This window comes from Ammospiza nelsoni, chromosome 11 (assembly GCF_027579445.1).
Source record: "Ammospiza nelsoni isolate bAmmNel1 chromosome 11, bAmmNel1.pri, whole genome shotgun sequence".
Classification (NCBI taxonomy): Eukaryota; Metazoa; Chordata; class Aves; order Passeriformes; family Passerellidae; genus Ammospiza; species Ammospiza nelsoni.
In genome coordinates, this window is record NC_080643.1 from 9,664,851 (window position 1) to 9,690,884 (window position 26,034).

At 43.8% G+C, this 26,034-nt stretch overlaps 2 protein-coding genes across 6 annotated transcripts in view; one reads left to right on the top strand and one right to left on the bottom strand.

Annotated features, from left to right (window-relative positions):
* GRIP2 (glutamate receptor interacting protein 2) overlaps nucleotides 1–6,459 on the top strand; it is an 80,948-nt gene extending 74,489 nt beyond the window's left edge. The window contains exons 23-25 of the mRNA XM_059480018.1: nucleotides 68–167; nucleotides 1,850–1,996; nucleotides 4,469–6,459. Coding sequence (XP_059336001.1) covers nucleotides 68–167; nucleotides 1,850–1,996; nucleotides 4,469–4,666 — 445 coding nt within the window. The 3' untranslated portion in view covers nucleotides 4,667–6,459. The remainder of the gene's footprint in view (nucleotides 1–67; nucleotides 168–1,849; nucleotides 1,997–4,468) is intronic.
* Nucleotides 6,460–8,684: 2,225 nt separating this feature from the next.
* SLC6A6 (solute carrier family 6 member 6) overlaps nucleotides 8,685–26,034 on the bottom strand; it is a 58,331-nt gene continuing 40,981 nt past the window's right edge. For 4 of the 5 annotated variants that reach the window (XM_059480381.1, XM_059480380.1, XM_059480379.1 and 1 more), the window contains 6 exons: nucleotides 23,367–23,479; nucleotides 20,553–20,690; nucleotides 19,404–19,506; nucleotides 18,417–18,517; nucleotides 17,551–17,721; nucleotides 8,685–15,737 (listed from right to left, as the gene is read on the bottom strand). In XM_059480381.1, the coding sequence (XP_059336364.1) occupies nucleotides 15,597–15,737; nucleotides 17,551–17,721; nucleotides 18,417–18,517; nucleotides 19,404–19,506; nucleotides 20,553–20,690; nucleotides 23,367–23,479 (767 nt within the window). In that variant the 3' untranslated portion in view covers nucleotides 8,685–15,596. The remainder of the gene's footprint in view (nucleotides 15,738–17,550; nucleotides 17,722–18,416; nucleotides 18,518–19,403; nucleotides 19,507–20,552; nucleotides 20,691–23,366; nucleotides 23,480–26,034) is intronic. The other variant, XM_059480383.1, reaches the window with a different exon arrangement.

The following is a 26,034-nucleotide window of genomic DNA, read 5'->3' on the forward strand; positions in this document are numbered from 1 at the left end:
ACCCCTCAGGAATGAGCCCGCTGAGGAAAGCCAGCTCCAGCTGCACGGACGGACAGATGGAGGGCAGCAGCTCCCCTGCCAAGAAGAACGAGAGGAACCTGGACATGAAGAAGATGGAGAAGGAGATGCAGGAAATCATGTCCCCGACCCCCCTTGAGTTTCACAAGGTGTGTTGCCAAGGGTGGGTGTAACTGTGGGTACTGGTGGGGTACTGCACTGCAGTACCTCGGTGGTTAAAGCTGTAGAACATTTGCAACCTTGTAAGAAATCTGCTTTGCTCAGAGGGACCCCCAGAAACTGTTCCTTGTTAAAGCTGGCCCTCACCAAGGTCTGCAGCAAAGGTTTACAGAAGGTCAGATTAAAATGAAGGAGCCCCTTCAGAAGAGTAATGGGATTTAGCTGCCATCATTCAGCAGGGTTCAAACCTGGGCTTTGCTGTTTCTCTTTATGTATAAGATTTCCAGGTCCTTGTGTTTTGGCATTTGTTAATTGGTGCTACAGATAAAAGTGAGAGAGCTCAAAGTATGGCCCCCTGGAGACCCATCAGCTCTTTTCCTGTGGTACACTCCATTTAGTAGGCCACTTCTCAAATAAAAAACTACTTCCCTCTGCTTCCACTCCACTTCAGTGATGGGATGCTGGTTTGATTTCAGCATCCAGCTGAATGTAGCCAGTTTAACCATTGTGCAAGGCAATGGTAATTAGGAAAAGTAATTAACTGTAGAAGCTGCTGATGTAGAATGCAAGCAGGGAAGGGAGCTGGAGAGGTTTCAAAAATTTGATTGCCTTTTTCTTTCCTAATTTGACTTCAGAATGCAGTTATGCTAACTGGAAAAAACAACTTTTTCATGTTTGATCTGCTTTTGCCCTTCAGGGCATGGCAAATGTGTCTTTAAATAAAACTCCTGGGTACCTGAAGGAGAAGAGCTATGTAATTAGGCATGTCATAGGGTGACTCTTCATTCTGCTGGAGCATCTGGTGTTGGCTGTGTTTGGAAATGAGGGTGAGACCAGGTGGGATGCTCCTGTGTGTCATCCTGAGCATTGTCCTTCCCCAGGACTGCAGATCCATGAGGCTCACCCAGCCTGGAGCACAGGCATGGTAGAGATTCACTCCCAGCTCATGGGAGGCAAGGGGAGATTTTGGCAGTGTTGGGGAATCAGTTGTCCCTGGTTCCCAGTGTTACCCTATGGTAAGACACTGCCAGCAGTGCTCCTCTCCTTTGGGCAAGGCCAAAACGTGACATGCCCAAGGGAAGGATGATGAGGTTGCCCATTTCTTGTCCTCAGAGCATCAACACTTACTGATATGAATTTTCTGAAAATAACTTGTAGATAATATGGAGAATTTTAGATGTTCCTGCTGAGTGATGTATTAAAAATGAGCTGTCTTCACATTTGACTCACTACATTAAAAATTCCCAGTAAACATGTTGGTTTTTCATGTGCTGGTCTGGCACACCCAGAGGATACACAGCATAACCTGAGCCAGGGAAGGCGATGCTCTCTTACAAACACTTGTTTGCTGCTCTTTGGGTGAAACATGAATGCTGTCTGTATGACACTGCCTGTGTTTCCTTCCACATCCAAGAATGAGGTACTGTCATGGGGTTGGTTTTATGCCAGTCACCAAAGCAATTCTCCTGTGGTAATGGTGTCATAATAAGGTGTCAAAAAGGCTCAGTTTGTGTTATCTGCCCAGTCTAAGAAAAACCTGCCCATGAGACCCAGAGCAGAACTGCTGTAGGTCTGCACACATAACTCATGCTGCTCCCATCCTGGCAACCCTTTACATCTCCTCCTTACTCTGCTGCATTGAAACCTGCTTCTTCTCTTTCTGCCTCTGCAGATGACACTCCACAAAGACCCGGAGAGCGAAGACTTTGGATTCAGTTTGTCGGATGGCCTGCTAGAAAAAGGTGTCTATGTAAATATGGTCCGTCCGGATGGGCCAGCAGATCAGTGTGGCCTCAAGCCATATGACAGAGTGCTTCAGGTAATAAATGCAAAATGCAGTTCTGGAGGCTGGGACGGAGTGAATGAGTGGCTGAGAGGAAGAGAGAAGTGAGACCCATCCATGGCAGCACTAACTTTAATGAAAGGTAATAGTTAGCCAACTAGGTTGGCTCTTAGCCACCAACACTCAATGGGACCTGTGTTTTATAATAAGTAATCACTAGGTATACCTTCAGGTGGTACCCCAGGTGGTACTCCTGGGTTACAGTGGTCCAGGGCACAGTCTGTTCTGGCACTGGCCTTTTTGAGCTTGGACAGCTCAAAACAAGCAAAAAGCTGTGTTGCTTCCTTTCCTCACCCTCAATCCTACTCCTATTTTTTGGATGAACCAGACTGCATTGACCAATATGTGTTCCTGTGAAGACCCTTGTGGAATTAAGTGAAGTTCATGAAGTTCTGTGCATGCCTTTGACAACTAGAAAATTTTTCTAGGAAACACATCCTTCAAGCAAGGTATTTTTTTATGGATATTTTTCTTTGAAAAATGCTTCATCTGAAATAGCTGATGCAGAACAGAATAAAAACTCTGGTCAAGAGCACAGTCTGTAATAAATGTGCCCTGGGAATATCGACTACTGGAGGGGCAGAAAAAGCCTGGTGAGTTTTGGAGATTGGAGAAGAAGAAGCTCTGTGTGGATGAAAACCAACTGTCTTAGCTTTGAGGCAACTCAAACAGCAACTGAAGGAAGTGCAACCTCTGTGGAAAAATTGCTACCATTTGGAAATGCAGATATTGTGACCATATTTGGAAACACTCAGATGTTTAGTTTTACTAATTTCTAGGTGGGGGTTCTTAGCAGTCGGATTAGAGCCAATACTTTATGTACATCAGGTAACTGGAGGACTGGCAGCACTGTGGGGAACCTTGTTTAAGCTTGTTATGGTCTCTCGCCGGTTGGCTGCTATACAATTATTCCTTCTCAGCTTCAAATAAAAGATGGTGCAAGAATGAACAAGAAGCTAATTAGGCTCTGGGCTGCCTTTCTGTTCAGTGTTGGATGTGCTGCTTTTTGTGAGTGCCAAGTGCTCTGGGAGGTGTGCCCAAAATCCTAAACAGAGCGGCATGGAGACTTTGGACACCCTTTTTCCACACGCTGTGCCGCACAGCTCACACCCACGGGCACACGAGGTGCTGCCATCACGTTGTCATGTGGAGCTGGGAATGAGGGACTGCAGACCTGCTACAGGTGACTCCCCTCAAGAAGTGCAGAGCTGCATTGCTGAGGATGCTGCACAGTGCTGCTGATTGTGGGCACGATGACGTGCCCGAAGGCCATGGAAACACCTCGTCCCTGCTGTCACAGACCCTCTGCCTCTTGGCTGCATGGATGAACTGGAGCATGGCATTGCACTAGGGGCACTTCTGCACTGGAGCTGCCTGGCTGGCACAGAGCAGGGGTAGAACAAGCTTGTGGTTTATCTCTCCTTGTTCACAAGTGGGTTAGAAATTGTCCCTCTGCTGTAAGGGGCAGTACTCTGTGCGGACACTGGCTGGGGTGGGGGGACACTGCTGCTTTCACAGACCCAGCACCGTGGGCATGCATTAATTCTGGGAAGGGGCTTGGGATGGAAGGGTTGTATGGAGCCAAATACCCACCCCTTATCCAAAGAAGGAAGCAACCCCTGGCCCAGGGTAATGTTCACTCCAAAGGCATATGGGAAATTGCTTTTCCCCTTTCCTTTTCCTCTTCCCATCCCTGTGCTGTTTGCCAGCCTGCTCTGTCCCAAAGCTGTCATGGCACCAAGCCCAAGTGTTCTTGTAGCTGTAGGTGAGAGAGCTGGAGTGATTTCTCCAGATGACCCAGCCTAGAAACGTGCTCGAAGGTCTGCAAGAGCCAGCAGAAACTGCTTTCACAGTTGAACCCTACAGAGAGAATTTGCAGCTGCCTCCTGAGCCCACATGAAATGTGTCCAGACTCTGTGAAATGAAGGATATAAATGGGGAGAGAGGAAGAAGAAATTGTTTGGTATAGTCTGAGTTTACCTCTGGCTGAGCTGGAAAATGGTTGCCAGAAGCCTCAGGCCTTTATTTGTTTTCTATGTGCTGGATACTTGGCACCACAAATTTAAGGCCAGTAAAAGCCATTATGGCAAAAAAATAATGGAAAATGGCAACTTTTTTTCTACAGGCTTGAACAGGAGAAGTGGTTTTGAGCCCTACAGTGTTTAATACTTGTAATATTTCCCCAGGCACTGAGGGTCAGGGTTCATTCCTGTCCAGACTTTTCCCCCCTTCCTCTATCAGTTACTGGATTGCTCCTCAGCTAAGCATCGCTGCTCATTCTGAAGGGGTGCTTCTGCTCTTCTCCATTGTGAACCTGGAATCAGGGACTCTCATGAGTTGTGTATTATTTTCCAGCTGGGGTTTAGCACTAGTCTTGCATTTGCTGACTAACAAACATGATCTTTCTGTTGTTCCTTCCCCTGGCATGTCCTAAATCCATCCTGGCAGGTAAACCGCGTCCGAACGAGAGACTTTGACTGCTGTCTGGCCGTTCCCTTGATTTCAGAGGCTGGAGATAAGCTGGACCTTGTGATTAGCCGGAACCCCTTGGCACTGGCTGCCAATGCTCCCTCGGAGGGGAACAGAGAGCTCCTGGCACAGGTGCCCCGCAGCGCCGAGGTCAAGGCGAGTGTCCAGACGCTCTGAGCAGCAGGAGCAGAGCTGATGATGCCTCTGCTGAGCTCTTGTGGTATTTGGGGTGTTTTTCCTGATTTTTTGCACTGGTATTTGTAAATGCTCTGTGTACCATAACCTGAAAGTGGGGAGGTGGGTCTCCAGTGAGCCTGTAGACCGCCAAATATTGCTGGGAAGGTCAGAGCTGGGTGTACGTCTGGGGCTGCGGCAGCGATGGCAGCAGGACAAACTGCCAACAGGAGGAAGGAGCATCCACAGCCATCCCCCATGGCAGAGCATCCCCCTGTGCTTCTGCCATCGAGTGTGCAGGGTCCTGCCTCCGACATCCTCCTCACCCTGAAAGGCCTTGGTCATCCTACAAACACACATGGTGCTATTATGTTCTTTGTTTGCTCAGTTAATCACATACAGCAAGACTGAAATGCCTTTCCTTTTATGTTGTGCCCAGCTCCATCCTTTCAACACTCCTGGCAAATCAATTCCTGCAGCCCCTTGCACTCCCAGTGCAGGGCTGTGGGGAGAACCAGTTAAAAGACACTTCAAAATGTGCTTGAGAGTGGCTAAATGCAATTCTTGTGCAAAAACTGGTATTTGCAGCTGTCTCCTGCCAGCCCTATCCACACTGTCCCCTTGGCTCACCCTGTAGTGGGATTAGGCACCTTGTGTGGCTGATTCCCATGAGCAGTGTTGTTACCTGTGCTCAGTGGTGACGACAGAGTAGAGGCCAAACCCAAGGCTAAAGGCCTTGAGTACCTGCCTGAATCCCCCTTGTTTGTCTGACCTTACAGAGATGTCTTGCTTGCAAACCTGGCCTGTGCTTGGAAGTAAATAGCAGAATAGCAAAATTCTCAGGGCTGCCCCTGATAGTTTGGATCAATGAAACCTTGCTGTCTCCCCTGAGACAGAGGAATGACAAGCCCTTGTTGGGTGGGGTTGTGTCCTGTGTCCCTGTGGGCTGGGTGGTGTGTGCCCCTTTGCCTGTTGCTGGCCTCTTGTAGCTCTGTGGTCGCTCCCCTCCTGCCCGAGAGCCTCAGCCCCGCGTGGCAGAGGGGCTGTGGCAGAGGGGCTGTGATGCTTGCATTGCCTGCCCTGTTTCCCACATTAGCACTTTATGATGATGTCCCTGTCCTGGTGGCAGCGTGCAGCTTCTCTTTCCCTTTTGGCCTGGGCCAGGGAGTCCAAGAGCTCCCTCCATCACACACGGCAGCTCCAGAGCCCACTGTCCCCGTTCCCTGCCTGCCCTTCCAGTTCCTCCATCCCCAGCTGCACCCGGGGGTGTGTGGAGGGAGTTGGGTGGGTGTACAGCTTGTGTGTGTCGCTTTGCTGAGCCAGGACTTGTCCCTGCACTGTCTGTCCCCTCCAGCCCCTGTGACAGCACAAACGAATCCAGGTGTTCCTTCCAGGCACGGCCCCATCCAGCTCTTTGTCGTTGTAGCCATTTTCTCTTTGAGTATGCAATATCCCATACCATTGCTGCCACAGCTAGATAATGTGCCATAATTGATACTGTGGAGCATTGACAGTGCGGCCGAAAGTGTTTTTATATGCAATATTCTAAGCAGTGGAAGCTCACTGGGGCTTCTCATAGGTTTTTAATGAAGACTTTTATTAAAGGCTTTAAAAAAAAAAACAAAGGAGGAAGAAGAAAAACTTGGTCCTTGTATCCCTTCCTATGCATTTTGAATGATATGAAGATGAAATGCATTACTTAAATGTGTATTTTTATCCATATATTAAAGTGTATTCCTTGTAAAGTATTTTTATATGCTAATTTTCTTATGTATCTATGAAAGCACAATATTTAAAAGTACAGCATTTCAAAGAATATTTTAGTCCTGTTTTGGACCTATTTGTAAATCTCTGTATTTAAATGGGATTGGAATGACTTTGACTTTTTTTTTAAATTAAATAAAAGCAAATGAAATGCATTTATTTTGGTTTGTGTTGCTTTCTGCTGGAGGATGATAGTGAGGCAATGCTTTGCTTCCAGCCCCATTTTAACTTGCCAGGGGACGTTTTGTAAGACACTGGAGGACAAGGGGGAGGCCATGTAGAGGGTTTTGCTGGGAGGCCATTGTTTGTAGGGCTACCAGTGTTGTCCCTTCCCACTCAGCATAAGCAGCAGGACTTGGGTTGCTCCCTTCCCTGTGCCCATGGAGATAATTTTGCTGTGGTTATTAACAGCAAGAGCTGGAGATGCTCATGCATGTGGTTCCAGCACTGCTTGCAGCTTTTCCACACGGGGAATCTTGGCTCAAAGCTGAGCTGCTCCGTGACAAAACACTGACGCAGCAAAGCACGTGGCAGCCGTGACGTGGCAGCGTTTGCAAAGCTGTGGTTAATCCCTGGGGATGGGTTAGAAAACTCCAGGAGAATGATGTGCTGGCAGGAGATATCCCATCTGGTGCTCAGAACCCTGCAGCTCCAGCGGGGTGCCTTGGGGATCTGGATTTGGTAGCCACCCACCTCTGAAACCAGACATCCCAAGGAATGACTGCCATGAAGCCAGAACACAGCTCTTGTGTCCTTGCATTGAGGATTTGTTCCCTCTGCTTCCAGTGTGGACAGCACAGGCTGGAATGTTCCCTGGGTAAGGCCTTAGGGAATCTCTGCTCACCATCACAGAGAGGCTGAGCTGGGTTTTACAGCCCTTCATGGCCAAGTGGGTAATGCAGGAATTTTCAGAGACTGAGCAGGGTCTCAGAGAATCATTGCCATCCCACTTAGACTGGGGAATCATTGCCAATCACATAAACACCCTTTATCTGCCATCTCTGGCTGCCCTCCGGGGGTGAACACCTCAGAACAGGGCCCTGCACAGAGGCCTTGCCAAACCTGGAGCCATCTGAGGCACAGGGGATGCAGGAGGCTGAGTGAGCACCCATGGAATGAGAGCTTCAGGGCTCAGTGTGTGTCCAGGGGTTCCCTGTGTGTCCCAGGGAAAGGTTAGAGCAGAGCTGCTCTCTGGGATGTGCCTCAGTGGGCAGCACATCCCCTGCTGATGTCACTTCTCATCCCACGGGCCTTGGCTGATGGGAGCAGCTGCAGCCCTGGGCAGTTGATGGCCACCGGGGCAGGTCCTTCAGTGCTCTTGTGGCACTTAATGGCTTTTTAAATTTCCTATTTATTTATTTTATGTTAACCTGAGACACATTGCAGTCGCTGTCTGTGCTCTTTTGAGCCTGCTTAGCCCAAGCATTGCAAGCTATGCTGGTGAGAGGAGAAACCCCTGACAAAGTCCTTAATCACATCCAGCAAAATAATCAACCAAGCCAAAAAACCCCAACTAAAGACAGCTGTGGGAGTGATCCTGGGCATGGGGTGCTGGAAGCTCAGCAGTGATGCTCAAATGTTTTATTTTCACAAGGAGGAGCCACCTACATGTTGGTTTTTTCTTTCCCTACATCAAATCAGGACTTCAGGAATGGACACTGGTTTCACCTCCATCTGTTTGACTGAAGCCAAAGGGATCAAGAGGTCAGTGAGCTTTTAAAAAACAGTCCCATTCACTAGAAATATAAATGTTGGGATGCGGTTTTTCCCTTTCTTTTTCTTCCTATTGGGCTTTTCTGACATATTTGAACTCTCACAGTAGTGCCATGCATGGGCTGGGCACTGGCTGGTGAGAAATGGCTTTCTTTGGCATAATTTGTTTTTTTAATTTTGTTTTTATCTCTTTGATGTATTTTGTTGTGGTTCTTTTCCTCACCCCTTTTTCTTTTGCTACTTATTAACTTGTATCCCAATAATTTTTGCACTTTTACCCTTCTGACTCTTTCCCCATCCCACTGAAGGAGGGGGCGAATGAGTGGCTGTGCGTGGGCCTGTGCTGCCAACTAGGGTGAAACCATGGCAGATATGAAGTTAGATAAATTTCATATATATATATATAGTTAGACATATTTCATGTATATATAGTATTTTATAAGGGCAAAAAACCCCCACACCAACAACCCCAAAATAAGTAATAAGTTTAAAGGAAAAACTGAGCTACTCAAAGACCAAAAAAACCCCCATCCAACAGCATAGGTGGTTTATAAAGGAAAGTTTTATTTTCAGTTAGAAGGTGATTACAAACTCATCTAAAAAAGCAAAGATGACTTAAAAATATCCATATACATTTTATTTATCTAAAAAGCAAAACAGAAACTGCAAAATACAAACATTTACCATATACACAAAGGCTATGGGGTTTTAGGATTAAATTACACTCCAGGGTTTTTTTTCAAATACAAATATTCCGTTTTGGAACACACAAAAAATGTTTTAAAAATATTTTTAAGGTTTTTTTTCTTTAAAAAAAGTTCAGATGACATTTTCAAGGAGGCTATCATCGCCCTCGCCTCCTCGCTGCATGTGCTACTCATTATCACATTACTGTAGTCACAGTTGCTAGGAATTTAAATAATTAAAAAAACACCACTGTTTTTTAGCCAAACACATCAAACAAGATGGATCACCTCTTACAATGTGAAGTCCCTGGCAATATTATCAGGTAACAATCACAACATTACACTGGAGAAAAATAACATCCTATTGAACAACGAGCACTTCAGAACAGTACTGGGATGCTGCGGTGCTGAGAGACCGGCGCTGGCTTCCAGGACAGGAGCAGGTCATGAACTGACTCAACTTGCCCCCTCAGGTTTTGTTTGTTTTATCAGCCTCTCAACATAATTTTGCCACTGTTTGGTTTTTTTTTTTTTAAATTTTTTTTCTTTATATATTGAAAAAAAATTTCAACTCTTTCTAATAGCTGCAGAAGCAGGTACATTTAGGAACAGTGTGTATCGTGCTCACTGTGCTACAGGGCTGAAGCCTTCCCCCACAAATGCACACACACACAGCACGTGCACAGCTCCTTAGCATCATTGAGTTTTGCCTTTTTTTGTTTTTAATTAGCTTTATTTTTCCCATTATTTCTTCTGATTTCTCAAGTCAGGCCACCTTTTCCCTGTGCTGCAAATGTAAAAGTGAGCAGCACCATTCTGCTGTGCACTGCAGAGCCACAGGGAACAAGCCTCCCAAACTTGCCTCTTTAAAATTATCTTCAATTTACTTTACTCCTGAACTTGTGGTAATTAAATTCTGACACTTCTACTGATTATTTCAAATGAGGACACAGCAGCAATACAAAAAGCCTGTGTCTGCCATTCAATTGCCCAACATTACCAGCAGGGTCAGGCTCTTTTCCAGGCACAATCCCTGTCACCAAGGTTTTCCATCTTTGATGGGCATGGGTGGGTGATTTGTTTTCTTAAAGTTTTCAGCCTGCAAAATTTTGAGCTTGTCCCTGTTTTCTGGTGAAATGGTGTCTCAAGCTATTTCTGCTCTTGTTTTAGAACATGGGTAAATTGAAATCACCAATTCTCAATGACAACTGGAAAAAAACCACACAAAGAATGTGACTTTTTCTGTTTATTTTTAATAGAAACAAACAAATTGAGTTTTTTTTTTTCTGGAGAAGCACTGTCCATGTACACATTTCTTTTGGGCTGGCAGAAAAGAGCCACAATCTGGTGGAGGGTGTGGGGCTGGTTATATTCAGGCAGTTTTCCAGTGGATGCTGGTGCTGGTTATATTCAAGTCTCTCTTGAGCAATCTTTCCCATAGACTCAAATTGACTGCTAGCACCATAAGAAATTTTTTGTGACTAAAATATGGAGCTCAGGGCACCTCTTCTGCACAAGTTCAAGGGTTTCTTAAATGTCAAGTGTCACCAAATCAACTAAATACTTTGTTTCTTAAGCTTATTTTTGATTATAAGAAATAAAACAAGCTACCAGGGTCTGACAGTTCCTGACCTTTGCTCATGCAAATATACAAATACACAACTACACGTCAATCCTAACCACAAGGCTTTGGATGCTGATTTTGGAGAAAACAAGTCCAGGCCAGCTGCCTGAACCCACACCACACCCAACCTCCCATGCCAGGAGCCATGTGGTGCCTACAAGGAGCCAGGAGAGCTTACAAATCAAACCTTAAGGCTTCTTTGGAGGGCCATGGCCCAGGATTTTGTTATGACTTTCCCTCTTCCACCACCCCCATTTAGGAAAGACCATTTGGACACCCTGGCAGGTTGGCTCTTTGCAGGCAAGTGGTGTCTAAACCTCCTCAATCCTCATCCTGAACAGCTTGGCAAGATTTACACACATGATTTGCAGCCTAGGAATAGAAGCAATGTCCCCACTGTGTGCGTGCATATGAGGGTGGAAGATTTCATCTACTAGTCTACTTAAACACAGATTTATTTTTATTCTTTTTACTGAAAGTGAGCAACTTCCATTGAATCTCCTTGGAAATGATGTCAGGGTCATCTTTCTTCCAAGTGTACTTGAGCTGCTTAACTAACTTGTCCACTGCATTCAATGCACAGCTTATTTAACATCTTATATACATTATGCCTCCACGAGTGATCCTGCAGGGACCACAAGACATGGAAGCTAATAATCAGTTATTCAAAAGTGTTCAAATCCTTCTCCCACAGCTGGAAGTTTGCCAGTGATGCAACAAGTGGGAGCTTTGAACCCAAAAGTGAAAGCACAACCTCAACAAAACAGAAAGTCTCCTTAAGCAAATAAAAACAGACCAGGAGGAGACTTGGAAAAGATCTATTGAATGGAGATGTCCATGTGTCTTCAGATCTACGTGAGTTATCTAACGCTGAGACAAAGAGGAACCAGGAGGATCTGCAGCTGGGAAAGGAGGATGAGCACAGGAAGAGCTGCAGGAGGTGCTGTCCTGGCGGCGGCAACAAAAGCTCTGCTGATGTTGTTTGGCTTCTCTTGGTGTTACAGCATATTTTTAAATATAGCAGCAGCTATATTTTTCCCCCCTTCTTTTTCTCATTTTCTCCTCTCCTCAAGAACAGCAGTGAAAATCAATTTTGCTGAGCTGTTTCAGCAGATCACACCTAACTCCTTCCACCCCACTGTTGCTGCTGCGGGGTGGCCACCAGCACTGCTCTAGATGGCAAATACAGCTGCCAGGCTTCTGTATTTTCATTTACAACACAAGAACAAATCCATTGTGGACCTACTATCTCAAACTTGAAAGAGGACTTTTCTAAGTGTGTGGATCTGTTTGGACCAGATGAAAAGGAAAGCTATAGATGAGAAGGAAAAATAGAATAATAACAACAACAACAATAAAAAACCAGTTCTATTTATGAAATCATACTGTTTAAACACTGAGATACAGACTACTGGTAAAGTCCCTTAGAATAGATACTCAGAGAGATCATCACTAGTGACAGGTGAACTGAAAAGGTTTGGAAAATTGAGAAAAATAAGAAATAGATCAGAAAAATGTCATGGGGAAATATTCCCCTTTACATTTTTACTATCTCTTGATTTCAGTTCAGCTGGAAATAAATACTGCTGAAACTCTGCTGTTTTCAAGCCCAGAAGACCCCATGAATACAAAGGTACATGAAACATGAAAAGGTGTGCGTGTTGTCTTGGTTTATGCTGGCTTAAATCTCAGGGATCTGGTTCTAAAGACCTCATGCCAAAACTGCACTGTTTTCCCAGATCCAAACCAGTTCATCTATAACTAGTCATGATGCTTTAACACAGAGTTCCTCATTTACACAAAACAGGTAAAATATGTCATAAGAATAACAAGTAAATATTGGAAAAAAATCAGTTGTCTTTGCAGTCAAAATAGGTAGAAAACACAAACATTTTTTTAAAAATTACGTTTTAATAAATTTGGCAGAGGATCATGTTGAAATGCAAATTAATCACCAAGAAAAGTTTAGAAATCTGATAAAATTGTTAGGTAAAAACCCCAAACTGTAAAAATGCAAATGTGCTCACTGGAACTCAAACCCCAGATAAAACAAGAATTAAGTACATTTTTTTTTTTTTTTGTTGTTGGGGAAGGGAGGAGGGGAGAGGGGAACTGTTTTCCAGAAGCAATGATTTCTTGTCTCTTGGTGAGTCCCAGCCCTCCCTTGCAGTGGTGCTGAGGAGCACAGCAGGGCCAGGGAAGCTGACACAGAATCTTCAGTGAGGTTGTTGCATATGTGCGAGACCTTTCCCTTGGAACATGGAAGCGACTGATTTGAATGGCACAGTTTGTACTGAAATGGGGCTGGGTTCTGTTCTCTGCTAGTTGTATTTTGAAAGGTGTAGTATTATTCCTCTGGTTCTTCCCACTGAGGCACTCTCCACAACATGGGAGATGCCTGAACACCCAGCTGACTCGCTGGAGACATCGTTGATGTAGCCAAACCATTTTTTTCCCTAACTAAAGCTTGTCTCAGCTCTGTAGCAAAACAGTCATGTGCAAACTATATAACCTCAAACACAGTTGTATGACAACGTATATATATAAAAAAAGAAATGAATCAAGCATCAGTGTTTCATCTGTACTCACAAAAAACATTAATTTAGACCCCCCCTAACCTTCTACTTCCTCTTCATCCATGTCTGTTGACTGCAGACACCGACTGTAACTCAAAAATGAGAGTCCAAGCTAAAGCCCACTAAGAGAGTGGTTTTGGTTACATTTCCTTGCCTTTGATTGTTAAAAAAATAAAATTGCTGCATGCATATTTCTGTATTTTGATGACACTCACTGGCACTCAGAATTCCTCCTGTAACCTTGGGTGGTTTCTGCTACCAGCCCAGTAGGTGTTATTTAGATGTTTGCCATCTCCAGCTGTGCAAAAGTTTCCTTCAGAACTCTCATAATACAGCAATGAGAAAAAAGAAAACACAATTCTACCATGGCTGGTTTTGTTGCTGCAACTCAGCTCTCTGTTGTAAAAGTATCTACAAATTCAAACTAGAAAGATTTGGAAGTTTGAATGCAGCGATGTTTTTCTTTAAAAATTAATAATTAATAATTATTTTGGTCCATCTCTTAGTTTTAAATCTCCCTGTTTCTGTTACAGAGAAACCAACAAGTTAAGAAATGTTTGTGCTGCTGTGGCCAGTTAGCACATGGGACAAGAAAAACTGAAATAAAGCTACTGTGTAGGAATGTTAAGAACTGTTTATGTTCCTGTTTAAATAAGTGACAACCTCTGCCTTGACAGACTAAGCTTACAACAGAATAAGCAGATACAAACTCTGCTTTTATCAAGTATTTCTTCTAAATACCTCTGGAAAGACTACCTGTGTTATCAAAGAAAAAACCTCTCTCCCTCTAATACAATGCCCATGTGACAAGGCTGAGTTTTGCCAGAGAATGCGTTCCCAGCACAACCGGCTCAAGTTAAAAAAAAAGAAAAAAAAAAAAAAAGAAAAAACCCTCAAAAATAATAAAAAGGCTTTTGTCCATGTTTTGGACAGTTTACAGGACAGAAACATTCACCTGCATTACATGAAGTGGAACCCCCACTCCTATACTCCTTGTAGGGGGTTTCTCTTCACTTCCCAGTCTCACCTGGAATGGAATCCAATTCCTTTTGACCAACACAAAATATTTCAGTGTTATGTGTTCCCTTTGCTTTAATTTAAATTTCAAAGAGCCCTGTCCCTTCAGCAGATAAGAATCATAAATATGTTTGCCACCCTCCAGCCCCCTTAAAAATAAAATAAAATAGAATGAAGTAAAATAAAATAAAATAAAATCATGGGTTAATCCAATGATGAGCAAGGAGAATGGGGCCTCCAGGTCCACTACTGCTATTTAGTAACATGGGACAAGGGACTCTCTTAGTCCTTTTGTCTGTTCCTCCAACAGCAATGACCTCCCTTCCCCAAATAAATAAATAAAGCAAATCCTGGTTACTGAACTTGGAAAAGCATTTTTGAGATACATGGATGAAAAGCACCTGTTTGCTGTGTGATATTATTATCATCATTACTATTATTATTAACATGTCTGCTATCAATACCAGTTACACCAGGTGAGTGGTTTTGTTCCTCCTGTCAGGGATGACCTGGTTTGTGTTCACCTCTGGACGGTCAGAGTCCAGAAGTGATTCCTTTATTTTCCTGCCCAAACCAAAGTCCAAATGAGCAAGCAAACACCTTAAGAGCAGGTGCTGCTTTCCCCCCTTGGCTGCTCTGTGCTCATCCCTGCTGCCCTGGGGACAGGCTGCCCTCCCAGTTTGCAGAATTCAAGTTTACACCAGTGCAACCACACCAAAATATGGTTTGCTGGAAAACTCAGGAGCAGGTACCCAACCTCCCTGCTCACACACAAACAGCAGGCATTTCACTTATGTTAAAAAAAAAATCTCAAAAATTTTAAAAACAACAACAACAAAAGACTGAACCATGCCAAATCCTGCAAATGCCTTCCCCAAGTTCTCTTCAGTTGGTGTGACAGGGTGCCAGTGCTGTCCCTGGGAGGTACAGCCACAACACTGTTCACATCCACCTTCTCTGCATCCCTTGCAAACTCTCCACTCCAGCTGTTTGGCTATTTCCTTACCCAGGGACTGCACTAAACAAAACTCTCCCCACTCCCTGAAGTGACCCTGACACCTGTCGTTTACCACAGTTGAACCAGAGGGTGGAAATACTACACCTTTGAAAATTCTCTTGAAACAGCATTGTTTAAAAAAATGTAACTCTCAACAGAGCTCCTTTTGTGTGTTCTGTAGATTACCCTGCTCCCAACCATACCAGCACCTAAAATTGCTTTCTGAGACTTGAATGTATTGCTGGCAAGACAATCAATTCAAGTGGTAAGGTGTATAATATTTAGAGATAAAGATATATATATTTAAAAAAACCCAATAATAGTAAATTCTTGTAATATGTCTAGTCTGATATGAAAGCTCTCCCTCTACAGAGAGACGTCTGCTGTGATTACCTTACAAAATATAAAAAAAAAAAACACACACAAAAAATAACTTTCTCTGTGAGAAATAAAAATAAATCCTAGTGCAAATATAAAGCTCTGTAAACCTGGTCCTATGAGAATCTATGGTTAGTAAACGGCAGTTAAAGCAGGTTTATCCTCTCACAGAGAGAGCTCACATCATGGTTTCCACAATGATATGAGTTGGCTTGATCAATCCGCCATTCGAAGTTCCATTGGGGCAGAAGGGGGTGCCACTCTCTGTCTCCTTGGACCATCGATTCACCTCCTTGGGGGCAGCCACCGCCTTTATCCTCTGCAAGAGAGAAGGCGAGCACGGGTGAGAGGAGCACAAAACCTCTGTGGAAAGCACAGGTGAGAGGAGAAAGAGGCCTCTGAGGAAAGCAGAGGGGAGAGGAGCACAAAACCTCTGTAGGGAGCAGGAGGGAGATGAGTAGAAGGCCTCTGAGGAAAGCACAGGTGAGAAGAGCAGAAAACCTCCAAGGAAAGCACAGGTGACATGAGCAGAAAACCTCTGTGGAGAACAGAGGAGAGATGAGCACAAAATCTCTAAGGAAAGCTGAAGGGAGACGAACAGGAGGCCTCTGAGGAAAGCAGAGGAGAGATGAGCAGAAACCCTCTGAGCAGAGCAGAGGGGAGACGAGCAGGAGGCCTCTGAGGAAAGCAGGCCCCTTCTCAGAGCAGAAACCCTCTGAGGAAAGCAGAGAGGAGATGAGCAGAAGGCCTCTCTGTCTCCACGTGCAGGACATTCCAAGGACAGGGATGGTGGCTGTGGGAGATGTGTGGCTCTGCAGGGATGTGGGGATCTGTGGAGCCTTCAGCTCCTGCTCAGCTGCAGAGCCTGACTCGAGGCAGGGAAGTCAGACAGGAGCTTTACCCAGCTCCTGCACTTTGGGCTTTCAGTGCTGCAAATGGTGTGTGTCCTCCTCCCTCATTTAGAAACAGCTCTGCCTCTCAGCCCAGCCCTCACTGCCAAGTGGCAACTTCTGTCCTACATCCAGTTCACAAAGGAAGAACTGAATGGCATCTGACCAGTGTTTACTCTCTTTCCTTTCCTAACATGGGCTTTGAGCAGTGTTTTGGCTACTTTTAGACTTGTCTCTCATGGTGACAATGGTGACAATGAACGCAGGAAAATTAACACTTATGCCCTTGGCCATAGCTGAAAAAGGCCATTAACACTTGGACGAAAACAAATGCAAATGTTTGTGCTCTGGGATGTTTGGGTTTGGTATTTTTTTAATTCTATTCTCTTTTTTCCTAACCCAAAGTGTCCCACTTTCTTCTCCAAGAATACCCTGAGCTGCATTTAAGAACAACTTGTTAGACAAAAAGAAAACTAATCTGAAAACTTTGAAGAGAACTGCAAAGTTTCATGCTTGCACAGCCTCTAAAAACTTTACACTGCAAGAAAAAAAAAAAAAATTACAGGAGCCCAGACCGAACTGCAAAGGGCAAAAGATTTCCTGCAAATCCAAACCTGAGGGAATCTGCACTGTCAAGTCTCAGTCAGACACAAAGCTTTCCAAATACCAGGGCAATCTGGATCCAGTTTTTCAGTTTGAAATAAAATAAACACAAATTTTAAAAGCTAAAAAGTGAAGCCCTCTGTCAAGAGAGTTTGACTTTTATTTAGTCCCCCACAGTGAAGACCATGCCTGAGAGCCACATAATCCACAGGTGTATCTGAATTTCCTTGAAATTCAATGAGTTTTCACACAACCAGGTTTGACCCAGGTCTCTCTCTCCTTATCTTGCTTTTGCAGCAATTTTAAGGATGGTGCTTCTGTGTCCCTGGGGACTGGAGAAGAGAAACCTGAGACTCAGATACACCCCAGTCCTTGAATGTTTGTCTGCACGTGGAGGTAATGATTTGCCAAGCTGGAAGCTGCACAAGTGGGACATGAGTAAAATCACTTGGTGTTTATCTGGGGACAGAAGGCTTTGTGTTTGTTCTCTTTCTACTGTTTGCCCAGAGGACAGGTGATCTTTAACAGCCTTATTTGCCTTACCTGGGCAAGGTGGCAGTTTTCCAAGCATTACTTTGTATAAAACACAACAAGTTAAAGCTCCCTTTCTCCTCTAGACAGACAATTGGTTGCTCTTACCTCAATGAGTGACCCATCTGACCGAATGATGCGGATGACCATCACCATAGGGATGCAGATCATGGAGGAAAGGGCGAGAACCCAGCCCAGGCCAATTGCCCAGTCTGGGTATGTGTAGACCTTGTTGTAGGTCAGTGGTTTATACTTGGCCAAAGAAAAGATAAAGCACCCCTGTGGATGAGAAAGGAAAACAAAGTGAGGCTCAACAAATGCTTAAAGCAGCAGGGCTGTGGTGCAACCACTGGCCTGAGGAAGACAGGCAGTGAAAGGCAGAGCTGATGGATACCATATGTACTTTAAACCAATGGGGGAATTGTTCTTCCATTTCAATCATTGGAAGAGCATCTGCATCTGCTTATAGCATCTGCTGTGTGATGACAGAGTGCTGTGAGATGGTGCTGAACAGCTGCAGTACACTGCCAATTCTTCAGGGCTCAACTATTTGCTGTACACTGCAAGATTTACCAGGATGTTCTTCCCACCCAATGAAACACTTCAAGCCAAGCTCTGCCTCAGACTGCTAAAGTCTCTTTATTACAACGGCCTAGCAGTCCTATGTCTTAAAGTAGAGACTGCTCTTTGGAGAGTGAGTTTTCTCTTCATGAATGTAGAATTTTGCCAATCCTAAGAAAAATCCACTTAAATGTAGCCAACTGCAATTCATGCAGGCACAGTAGAGACTAGAGAGCTGTCATGTCAGAAGCTGACATCTGAGAACATGATGTCTTTGAGAGGTATGTTCAAGCCTTCAGCTTCTCTTTGCAGATTGGCCTCTGAATGCAAGAGCCCTCCCTTGAAGAGAAGCAGCAAGAGGGGGCTTAGCACTGCCAAGTGTAAGACTTGAAAGAGCACAGGTCACTACTCACCACACAGAGAACTGGTGTGATCACAATCCAGCTCCACTTCATCCAGGGACCAGGTCTGTATCCAATCATATCCTCAATGGCATCATAAATATTATCAGCGCCTGGAAGAACCAAGCAAATGAAAGCTCTGTAAACACTGTAGGATTAAAGCTGCTCTCCCAGGCTCCCCAAGGGGTAATTTAAAGGGAAGGTAAGGATGTCAGATGTATTCTTCAAATGCTTCCCACAGCTTTGAAGTCCAAGATGATTTTCTTGAAAAGCTCAAAGGTTGGGGGGTCTCCCATCCCACCCTCCCCTCATTATTTGGCTGCAGGAGTGCGAGGCTGATCTCTCCTGCCCCTGTCACTCCCCCTCTCCTCTCTCCAGACTCTCTGAACTTCCCAGAGGAATCACCATTGACAGCAAACAGTGCACCTGCTTCTACAGAAATCTGACTTTGTTTGTTTTGCTTTTCTGAGGCAATGGAATTCATGGAGAATCAGAGAAATAACCAGTCCTAATCAGCAAACATCTGATTATTGCCCAGCCACAGCTCAGCTAGAGAGGCCACTGTCAGACTGTGGTGCTTGGCATTGCCAAAAGTAATGGGGCAGAATATACTTTCAGCTTTCTTTTTGTACTTTCTGTTTGGTTGGCTTGTCCCTGCAGACACTGCAGCTCTGAAAGGAAATTCTCTGAGAGACAAACAGAAATTTTCACGGCTGGCCACACTTTCAACTCTCACCTCTAAACGTAACACATGAAAACGCTTAATTGTGCCCTTATTAATTAGCAATGGAAGAATACTCATTTTTTGGTGGAAAAAACACTGGAGTTTGGATTCATCCCAGATGCAAATTTGTCTCCAAGAGGTCAGGGCAAATTTATATTAATGGCATGTGTCTGTTGCTGCGAAGAAGACTCTGGGGCAGCTGATGATTAAATATTTAGCTAGAAAAATTGTCAGTGACTCATCAAAAGTTATGAGATTAAAGGATTCTCACTTACCATAAACCCAGGCTACAGCAATACATTCAAAGAATGCAACCCACAAAAGGCATACACCACTAGCTGCATAGTAGTCAAAGAGTTGAAAAACATACATGCCACCCTGTAAAAGAGAGACAAAAATTGTTAAGATCCAACAGAAAAAAAAAAAAACAACAAACCAAGAATTCAGGCCCAGCCCCCAGTAACATCTACCAGCACATCCCAATGACTCCTGTCCAACAAGAAGCAGCATCTGGCAAACAGGTAAGGTAAATATTTGGCATTACCTTCCCCAGGGAATATGCATGTTTACTACAGGAATAACTCCAAACAAGACAATGATTAAACAAAATTAAGCCACTTAATATAATCTACTGAGACACTTAGATCTTTCCTTCTTACAAATATTTCAGGATGAACATTTAAAGAAACAAATGGTTGCCTCCTAACATTAACACCTTAAAAACACTAAAAATGAAGTCAGTTCATCAGGAGGGTCTTCATTTATTTATTGAGTGAAAGGGCTACTTTCATGAAAATAGTTCATTTTTTGTTTTATAACTCTATTTATACTCTGCTGTTAGACTCTACTCTTACTACACTGCACTTTCCCTTGAAAAACTGTGGGGTTTGGGCATCTTTGCTACAGGTGCTATTTTACCTCCCACAGTCATGCTCCTCCACTTGTTTTTAAAATCTGACTTGGATCTTATTTTGAAGATAAATATCACAACAGTGCAGGCACTGGAACATATCCCTGTCTTGTTTACACTAGAATAAACCAAGTGGAATTTAATCAATTCAAATCTGTGTAAGATAAAAATCTCTTTCCCTGCATGCCACTGGATGGGTTCTTAAAGTGCTCTGCTGAAGGTTTCCTCTATGTTTCATCATTTAGAACTAGATGTTAATGCTCATAGTCATGCTGACTGGTACCTGAGATCAGATTGAATTTAATGAGGTTTCATGTTTCTGTTCCTGAGACTGAAAAGGGAAGGGACATGTAACTCCCATTCAAAATGCTTTCAGATCTAGGGATGAAAGATGCTCTGTCCATCTAAAAAGCACTTCTCTGAGTCACTAATTCTTTGCAATCTGAGTCACAGCTAAAACTGGCCTGAAAAATGGCTGAAGAAGAAGGCAATTTGCAGCACTGGTGCTACTTACCTCAGTCACCATAGTTAGTCCCAGAAGATAGCTAAGGAAACACACTATAGCGATGAAGATTTCCCGTCGGTAACCCTTCCTTAGGAAGGATGGGTGCAGATCAACTAATGACGTGATCTGTCCTTCAACTTCAACAAACTGTACAGGGAAAACAACAGTGGAGAAATGACTTGAAGGTTACCATGCAGTTCATCCAGGCTCCTGCTTGAACAAACCCTCCCCAGCACCACCCCAGCCCTGTGCTCTGCACAGCTTTTGATAAAGGAATAGAAACCGTTCCTTTGTAACCCTGAGGTTGGAGCCTGGGGGTAGCTTTCAGGTTGGAACAAGTTTTCAGAATTTTTTTTCATTACCTAGAAGCCTTATGAGCTAAAAAGGGGCTCTGCAAATGCAAGCCACAAGGATGAAGGAGGCACTTATGTGCCTGATGACAGGAAGGCACTTATGTGGCTTTTATGCTGTCACTGTTCCAGATGAACACAGGATGTATGCTAGAGAAGAGGCAGAAGGAAAACACTCAAAAAAGTCCAAGCTAGGAGAGTACCTCCCAGACTTTTGCTGATGTACCAGGAAAACATCACAGATACCAGTTAGGTTAATTCCACAATTTGATATAACTCTGCTCTTGGGTTTGTTAGTGAAAATCCAGCCAAGGCAAAGCATACTGTGATGTGAAACAACACCTCTTCTTGACTGAACATGTCCTTTGTGGAGCTGTGAGAGCAGTGTCTCTGACTGAGGCTCTGGGTACTTCTGCAGCAATAATGGAGCTGTTCATACAGTCCACATTCAGTGATCTGGCAAACTATTTCCACTTGTAAACCAAAAATGAAGCTCTGAATAAATGAGCTAAAAGTCTTTATATCACTTCATGATAACTGTATTTATACTTACTTGTCTTTGGAAAACTATACAACTGTGTAACTTGAGTTAAACAAATAACACTAACTGGATTTGAATAAAAGTTGAAAGTTAATTAAAAACCAGATCTTTCTGCACCTGGAGGAAAGCAACTACTGAACTTCCCCAAGTAAAATCACGGAAGGGATCTTTTGACTGATCTGTACTTTCAGCCTGGCAAGGTACAAAAGCACCAAGCTCACTGAAGACATGAGGATATGGATTGGAGCTATCCATCAAGGCTGCCTCCGTAGAAAAGATCTTCACTTTAAGTAGAGACATCATCTTAACTAACAACTTATCATGAGGAACCTAAAAAGAAGTTATTTCAGAAAAAGCTGCATTTTCCTACCTAGCACCTCATTGCTCTTACAGCACCCAGAAATGCCCTGTAACAACCCTGCCCTATTTCCTGAAGTTCTATTTAGGAAATACAGACTGTTCTGCAAACAGATTTTGTCCTCCACCAAATTTTATTGCCTCCTGTCTTGGTACTTTGACTTGTGTAAAACTGGTTTTCTTTTTAAATGCAGCCCTTTCCTTTGAGCTGATTTGATCTGAAACTGCTCTGGCATTCCAGAAACCTGCTTGACTGCACTCCAAAAAACCAGAGGGGTGGAGGAGAGAAATTAAGCGCTCCAATTAGTTTTAATCATTCTGCACAGTGAGGAGCTTTTTAAAATTACTAGACAGCTTCCAATTTGCATAAGCATAGGGTTGCTGAACCACAGCATTGGCTACTTTCACATTTACTTAGGAGCAATTGAGAGTTGCTCAGTAGAGTTCAAAGATTAAACCATAAAGAGCAATTTAGAGCAAATGAAATGAGAAAAAAATGTCAGAGATTAAGTACACAACAACTGGGTAAAAATTCCATTTACAGAGCTCTCCTTATATGAGAGAGCATTTAGGCTACAGAAATATTTCATCCATATATATATACATATTTATTTATTTATTTATTTAGTCTTAGTGACTTTCCATTTGAATGCAGAAAATTTTGGCAATTTTGAATATGTTGTTATTTCATAATCCCTAGTCACTCATGTTCCCTTGTAAGTAGACTATCTAGAAATGATTTACAGGTTCCTTGGCAGTACTTAGTCCAACATTCCTACAAGTAACCACTGGGAAAAATAACCTAACTTCCTGACCGAACTTTCTGATTTTTTTCATGCTCACTAATTAATAGCAGCATGTGCTATAAAATTAGTACAGCTGGAATCTGAGATGCTTTCTGGCCTGTCTGGAGGTACTGAATGCATGCTGCTGACGTGAAAGTCAGCAGGATCCCACATTGCTCAGCACCTCGAAGCCCAAAGCCACCAAAAAAGGCTGCAGCTTTGTCCTCTCACTGAACACCCTGGATATACTGTACAAAACACTATGTGCTTTTTTGTACCTCATGCTGACTTTGCTTTTCTTTTTTGACACTTGGCAACCATCAAAACCCTTACTCTTAGTGGTTATTAATTGCTAGTTTTTTAATGATGGTGTATACACCCTGCAGGTGTTTGCAATGGCACAAAGGACTCTGTGGAGCAGACTACTGCAGTCCTTTATGTTTTAAAATGATTCAGCTTTTTCTCCAAAGTAAGAAAATACTGTGACCAAAATGGTGGAATTTTGTGGCCGGACAGGAGTGAAATAGTGAAATTTAGATTAGGGAGTACTGCCTTAGTGGGATAGACCCTACTAACCCTAGATGACAAAGATTTACTGAGCAACACAATATAATGAATCAACAGTTCTAGATTCATCAAGGGCAGCCCCTACACTAAAAAGCAACCCAGATGAATTCCTCTCAAGCAGCATTAGAGATTTTCTCTTGTTAATTCACGCCTGTAAAACCAGCTTTTCTCAGTGAGCAGTGCTGACACAGTAAGGCACACATCCCTTATCCATTGTACTAACCTGGCTATCCAGTCCAAGCAACAGAAGCATAATAAAAAAAAGGATTGCCCAAAAGGTGGGCAGTGGCATCATGGACACAGCTTTTGGGTAGGCAATGAAGGCCAGGCCTGGACCTAGAGAAAGAGAAAATAGGGAGGGGGGAAGGGAAGGGAAGAAAAGTAGTAAGTACCAGCTCTTTGGTAAAGGCAGCCACCCTCAAATTCAGGGATGCCTGGTTCCGTTCAGATAAATCCAAACGCAGCTGGGAGTACCAGAAATGAAAGAGTTTGGCTCTTTTATCTGAAATCGAAGCACGCATGACTACAGCAGCAACCAAGGGCAAACCCCCAAGGCCAGTGCTAACAGATCTCCAGTTTTAACATCTGTCTCAAACATGTCAATAATGGAGCTGTCCTACACCTGCCCTGCATGGACACAGGACAGACTTGGGGCCGGGGGACAAGGGGTGACCCAAGGGAATGGCAGAATCCCACTGCTAGCCCACATGGTCATGATGAAGATGATGATGATGAAACTCTTTTGCATGCAGGGAAGGGGACTCTGCTATAAACATTCCCTGAGATTTCCACTAATGCAACCACTGCCTCCCTCTGTATGCAACCTCCAAACCCTGCATAGCTTTTCTCAGCTGGGGTTTGCACTCCAAGGAGTTTGCTCCTTCTCTTCTGCAAACCCTCCCTGCTGCACTGAGTGATCAGGCTACTCCTAATTTTATCAACTGAAATTTGAGGAAACTGCTGTTAGGAACTGCTGGGGTGTAAAATCACACTGTGTAAAATTGCTTCCCCATGCTGTTACACCATCTGCCCCTATCCAGGTCAGCCTACATGGACCTGCCACGGTGACACTGAGCATGACCATCATCAGCCCCAAGTGCAGGATGGGCTGCAAGTGTAGGAGAGCAGCAGGGCTGGGGCTGAGTGCTGGGGGCTGAGTGCCCAGGTTCTCTGCTCTGGGACCCAAAGTGTGGAGTGCTCCTCCCTAGGCGGGGTCTGGCCTGCCCTGTGGGCAGGTGTCACCTCATTTGTACCCACACACGGAGCACAGGTGCAGTGCTCCTCTCCAGAGGCACCCTCACCTGCAGCCAGGTGCTATCAGCTGTCCTTTGTGAGAGCTTTAGTGGAGAGAGGAAGAGCCCTCCACCAGTGGGAGACAGGAATATTGGCAATTCTGCATCTATGGCAGGCTCTCAGAGGAGATGAAGAAATTTGGTGAAGCTGACAAAAAATTCTGAGGGCAGATTACAATTCAGAGTGAAACCAGGAATGCCTGGCTCATCTGCTTGTTTACTTTGAGGAGCCTTCGAAGTGCCAGTTTTCAAGTGGATTCATGTAATTTTCAATGGGAAAAGGATTTTTTTAAAGATGCTGCAGTGTGGGGCCAAAAAAAATCTTATCTCTGGTCTGTACAGAAAAATCTCAAACACTGCTCTCCCTACCTCCCACTTTTCCTTTCCAACAAGAAAGATGGAAAAAGAAGCAAGAGAAAGAGGTAAAATGAGATGACTTTTTTTTTTTCAAACTAAAGAAAACTTTTAGTCACTGAAAATATTTGAACATAAATAAATACAAATTAGCCAACAATCAAACAACTAATTTTATTTTAATGAAACACAACTAAGATTTTATATGCCAGAGGATACCAAAAAATTGGTGAATGTCTCAAATTTTGGGGAGTTTTGCTTTTTTTCTCCTTAATCCAATGGATACAGTAGATCCTCTCTGAGGGAGAGCTGCTAATAGATGGCATTTGCAGCTGATCTGTGCAATTGATGAGACAGATGTAAAACTGCTCTCCTCAAAATTTGCTGCAATTTGTATGCTTTGGCCAGTGAAACTGTTCTTGCACTGTGATACCAACTAATACCAAGTGCCCTGACCTCTGAGCTATATTTTGATTTTCCTTTGAAACTAAGTGTTGAAATATAAAAAGTCCATGTGAAAGAAAATGTTCCTGGCAAGCCCTCAACTGAAACATAAATAACTAAAATTTGTATTTAATTTGAAACCCTGTTGTTTTGAAGAGTGTTTTGCAAAAGTGAAACACTTGTGGCTGCTATTAAAAGCCAGTGAACACTGCTATGATCCCAGCCCATGCACTGGCTGATTGCCATGGGCTGCTGTGGCATGGCTGGAGAGCTGCAGAGGCAGAGACCAGGCAGGCACCAGGAAACCCAAGGCACTATTGTCAGACAAGCTTAATCTGAATTTGTTTGCAGATGGAATTAAAAAAAAAAAAAAAAAAAAAAAAAAGCAAATCTTGTGCTGGTGTAACAGTGCTACAAATTGCACGGGTGGTAAAGTATTTTTTCCAGCCAAGCAGAGGCCACACAGATTAGACAGGACTCACTATGGTTTTGTTGAGCTCCCACTGCTTTCCTCTCTATCTTTAAAAGAATTTCTCAAAAGAAAATGAAGCTGTTTATTTAAAATCTGCTTTCACTCAGGAGTCAGAAGTCTGAGTTAACTGTTGAGTAAACCTGCTAAAGCCAGTGAAGGCCAGCAGTGACCAGCCCTGGCTGACAAGTGTGTCCCAGGCACATGGCACCTACACTGAATCTGGCACTGGGAAAAAATGTGGCCATGAGATTCTGCTCTCAGCAAATTTGCTGATGTTCCCGTGGCTTTCAGGAGGGCAAACAAATGGTGTCATGGATAGGGCAGGAGGA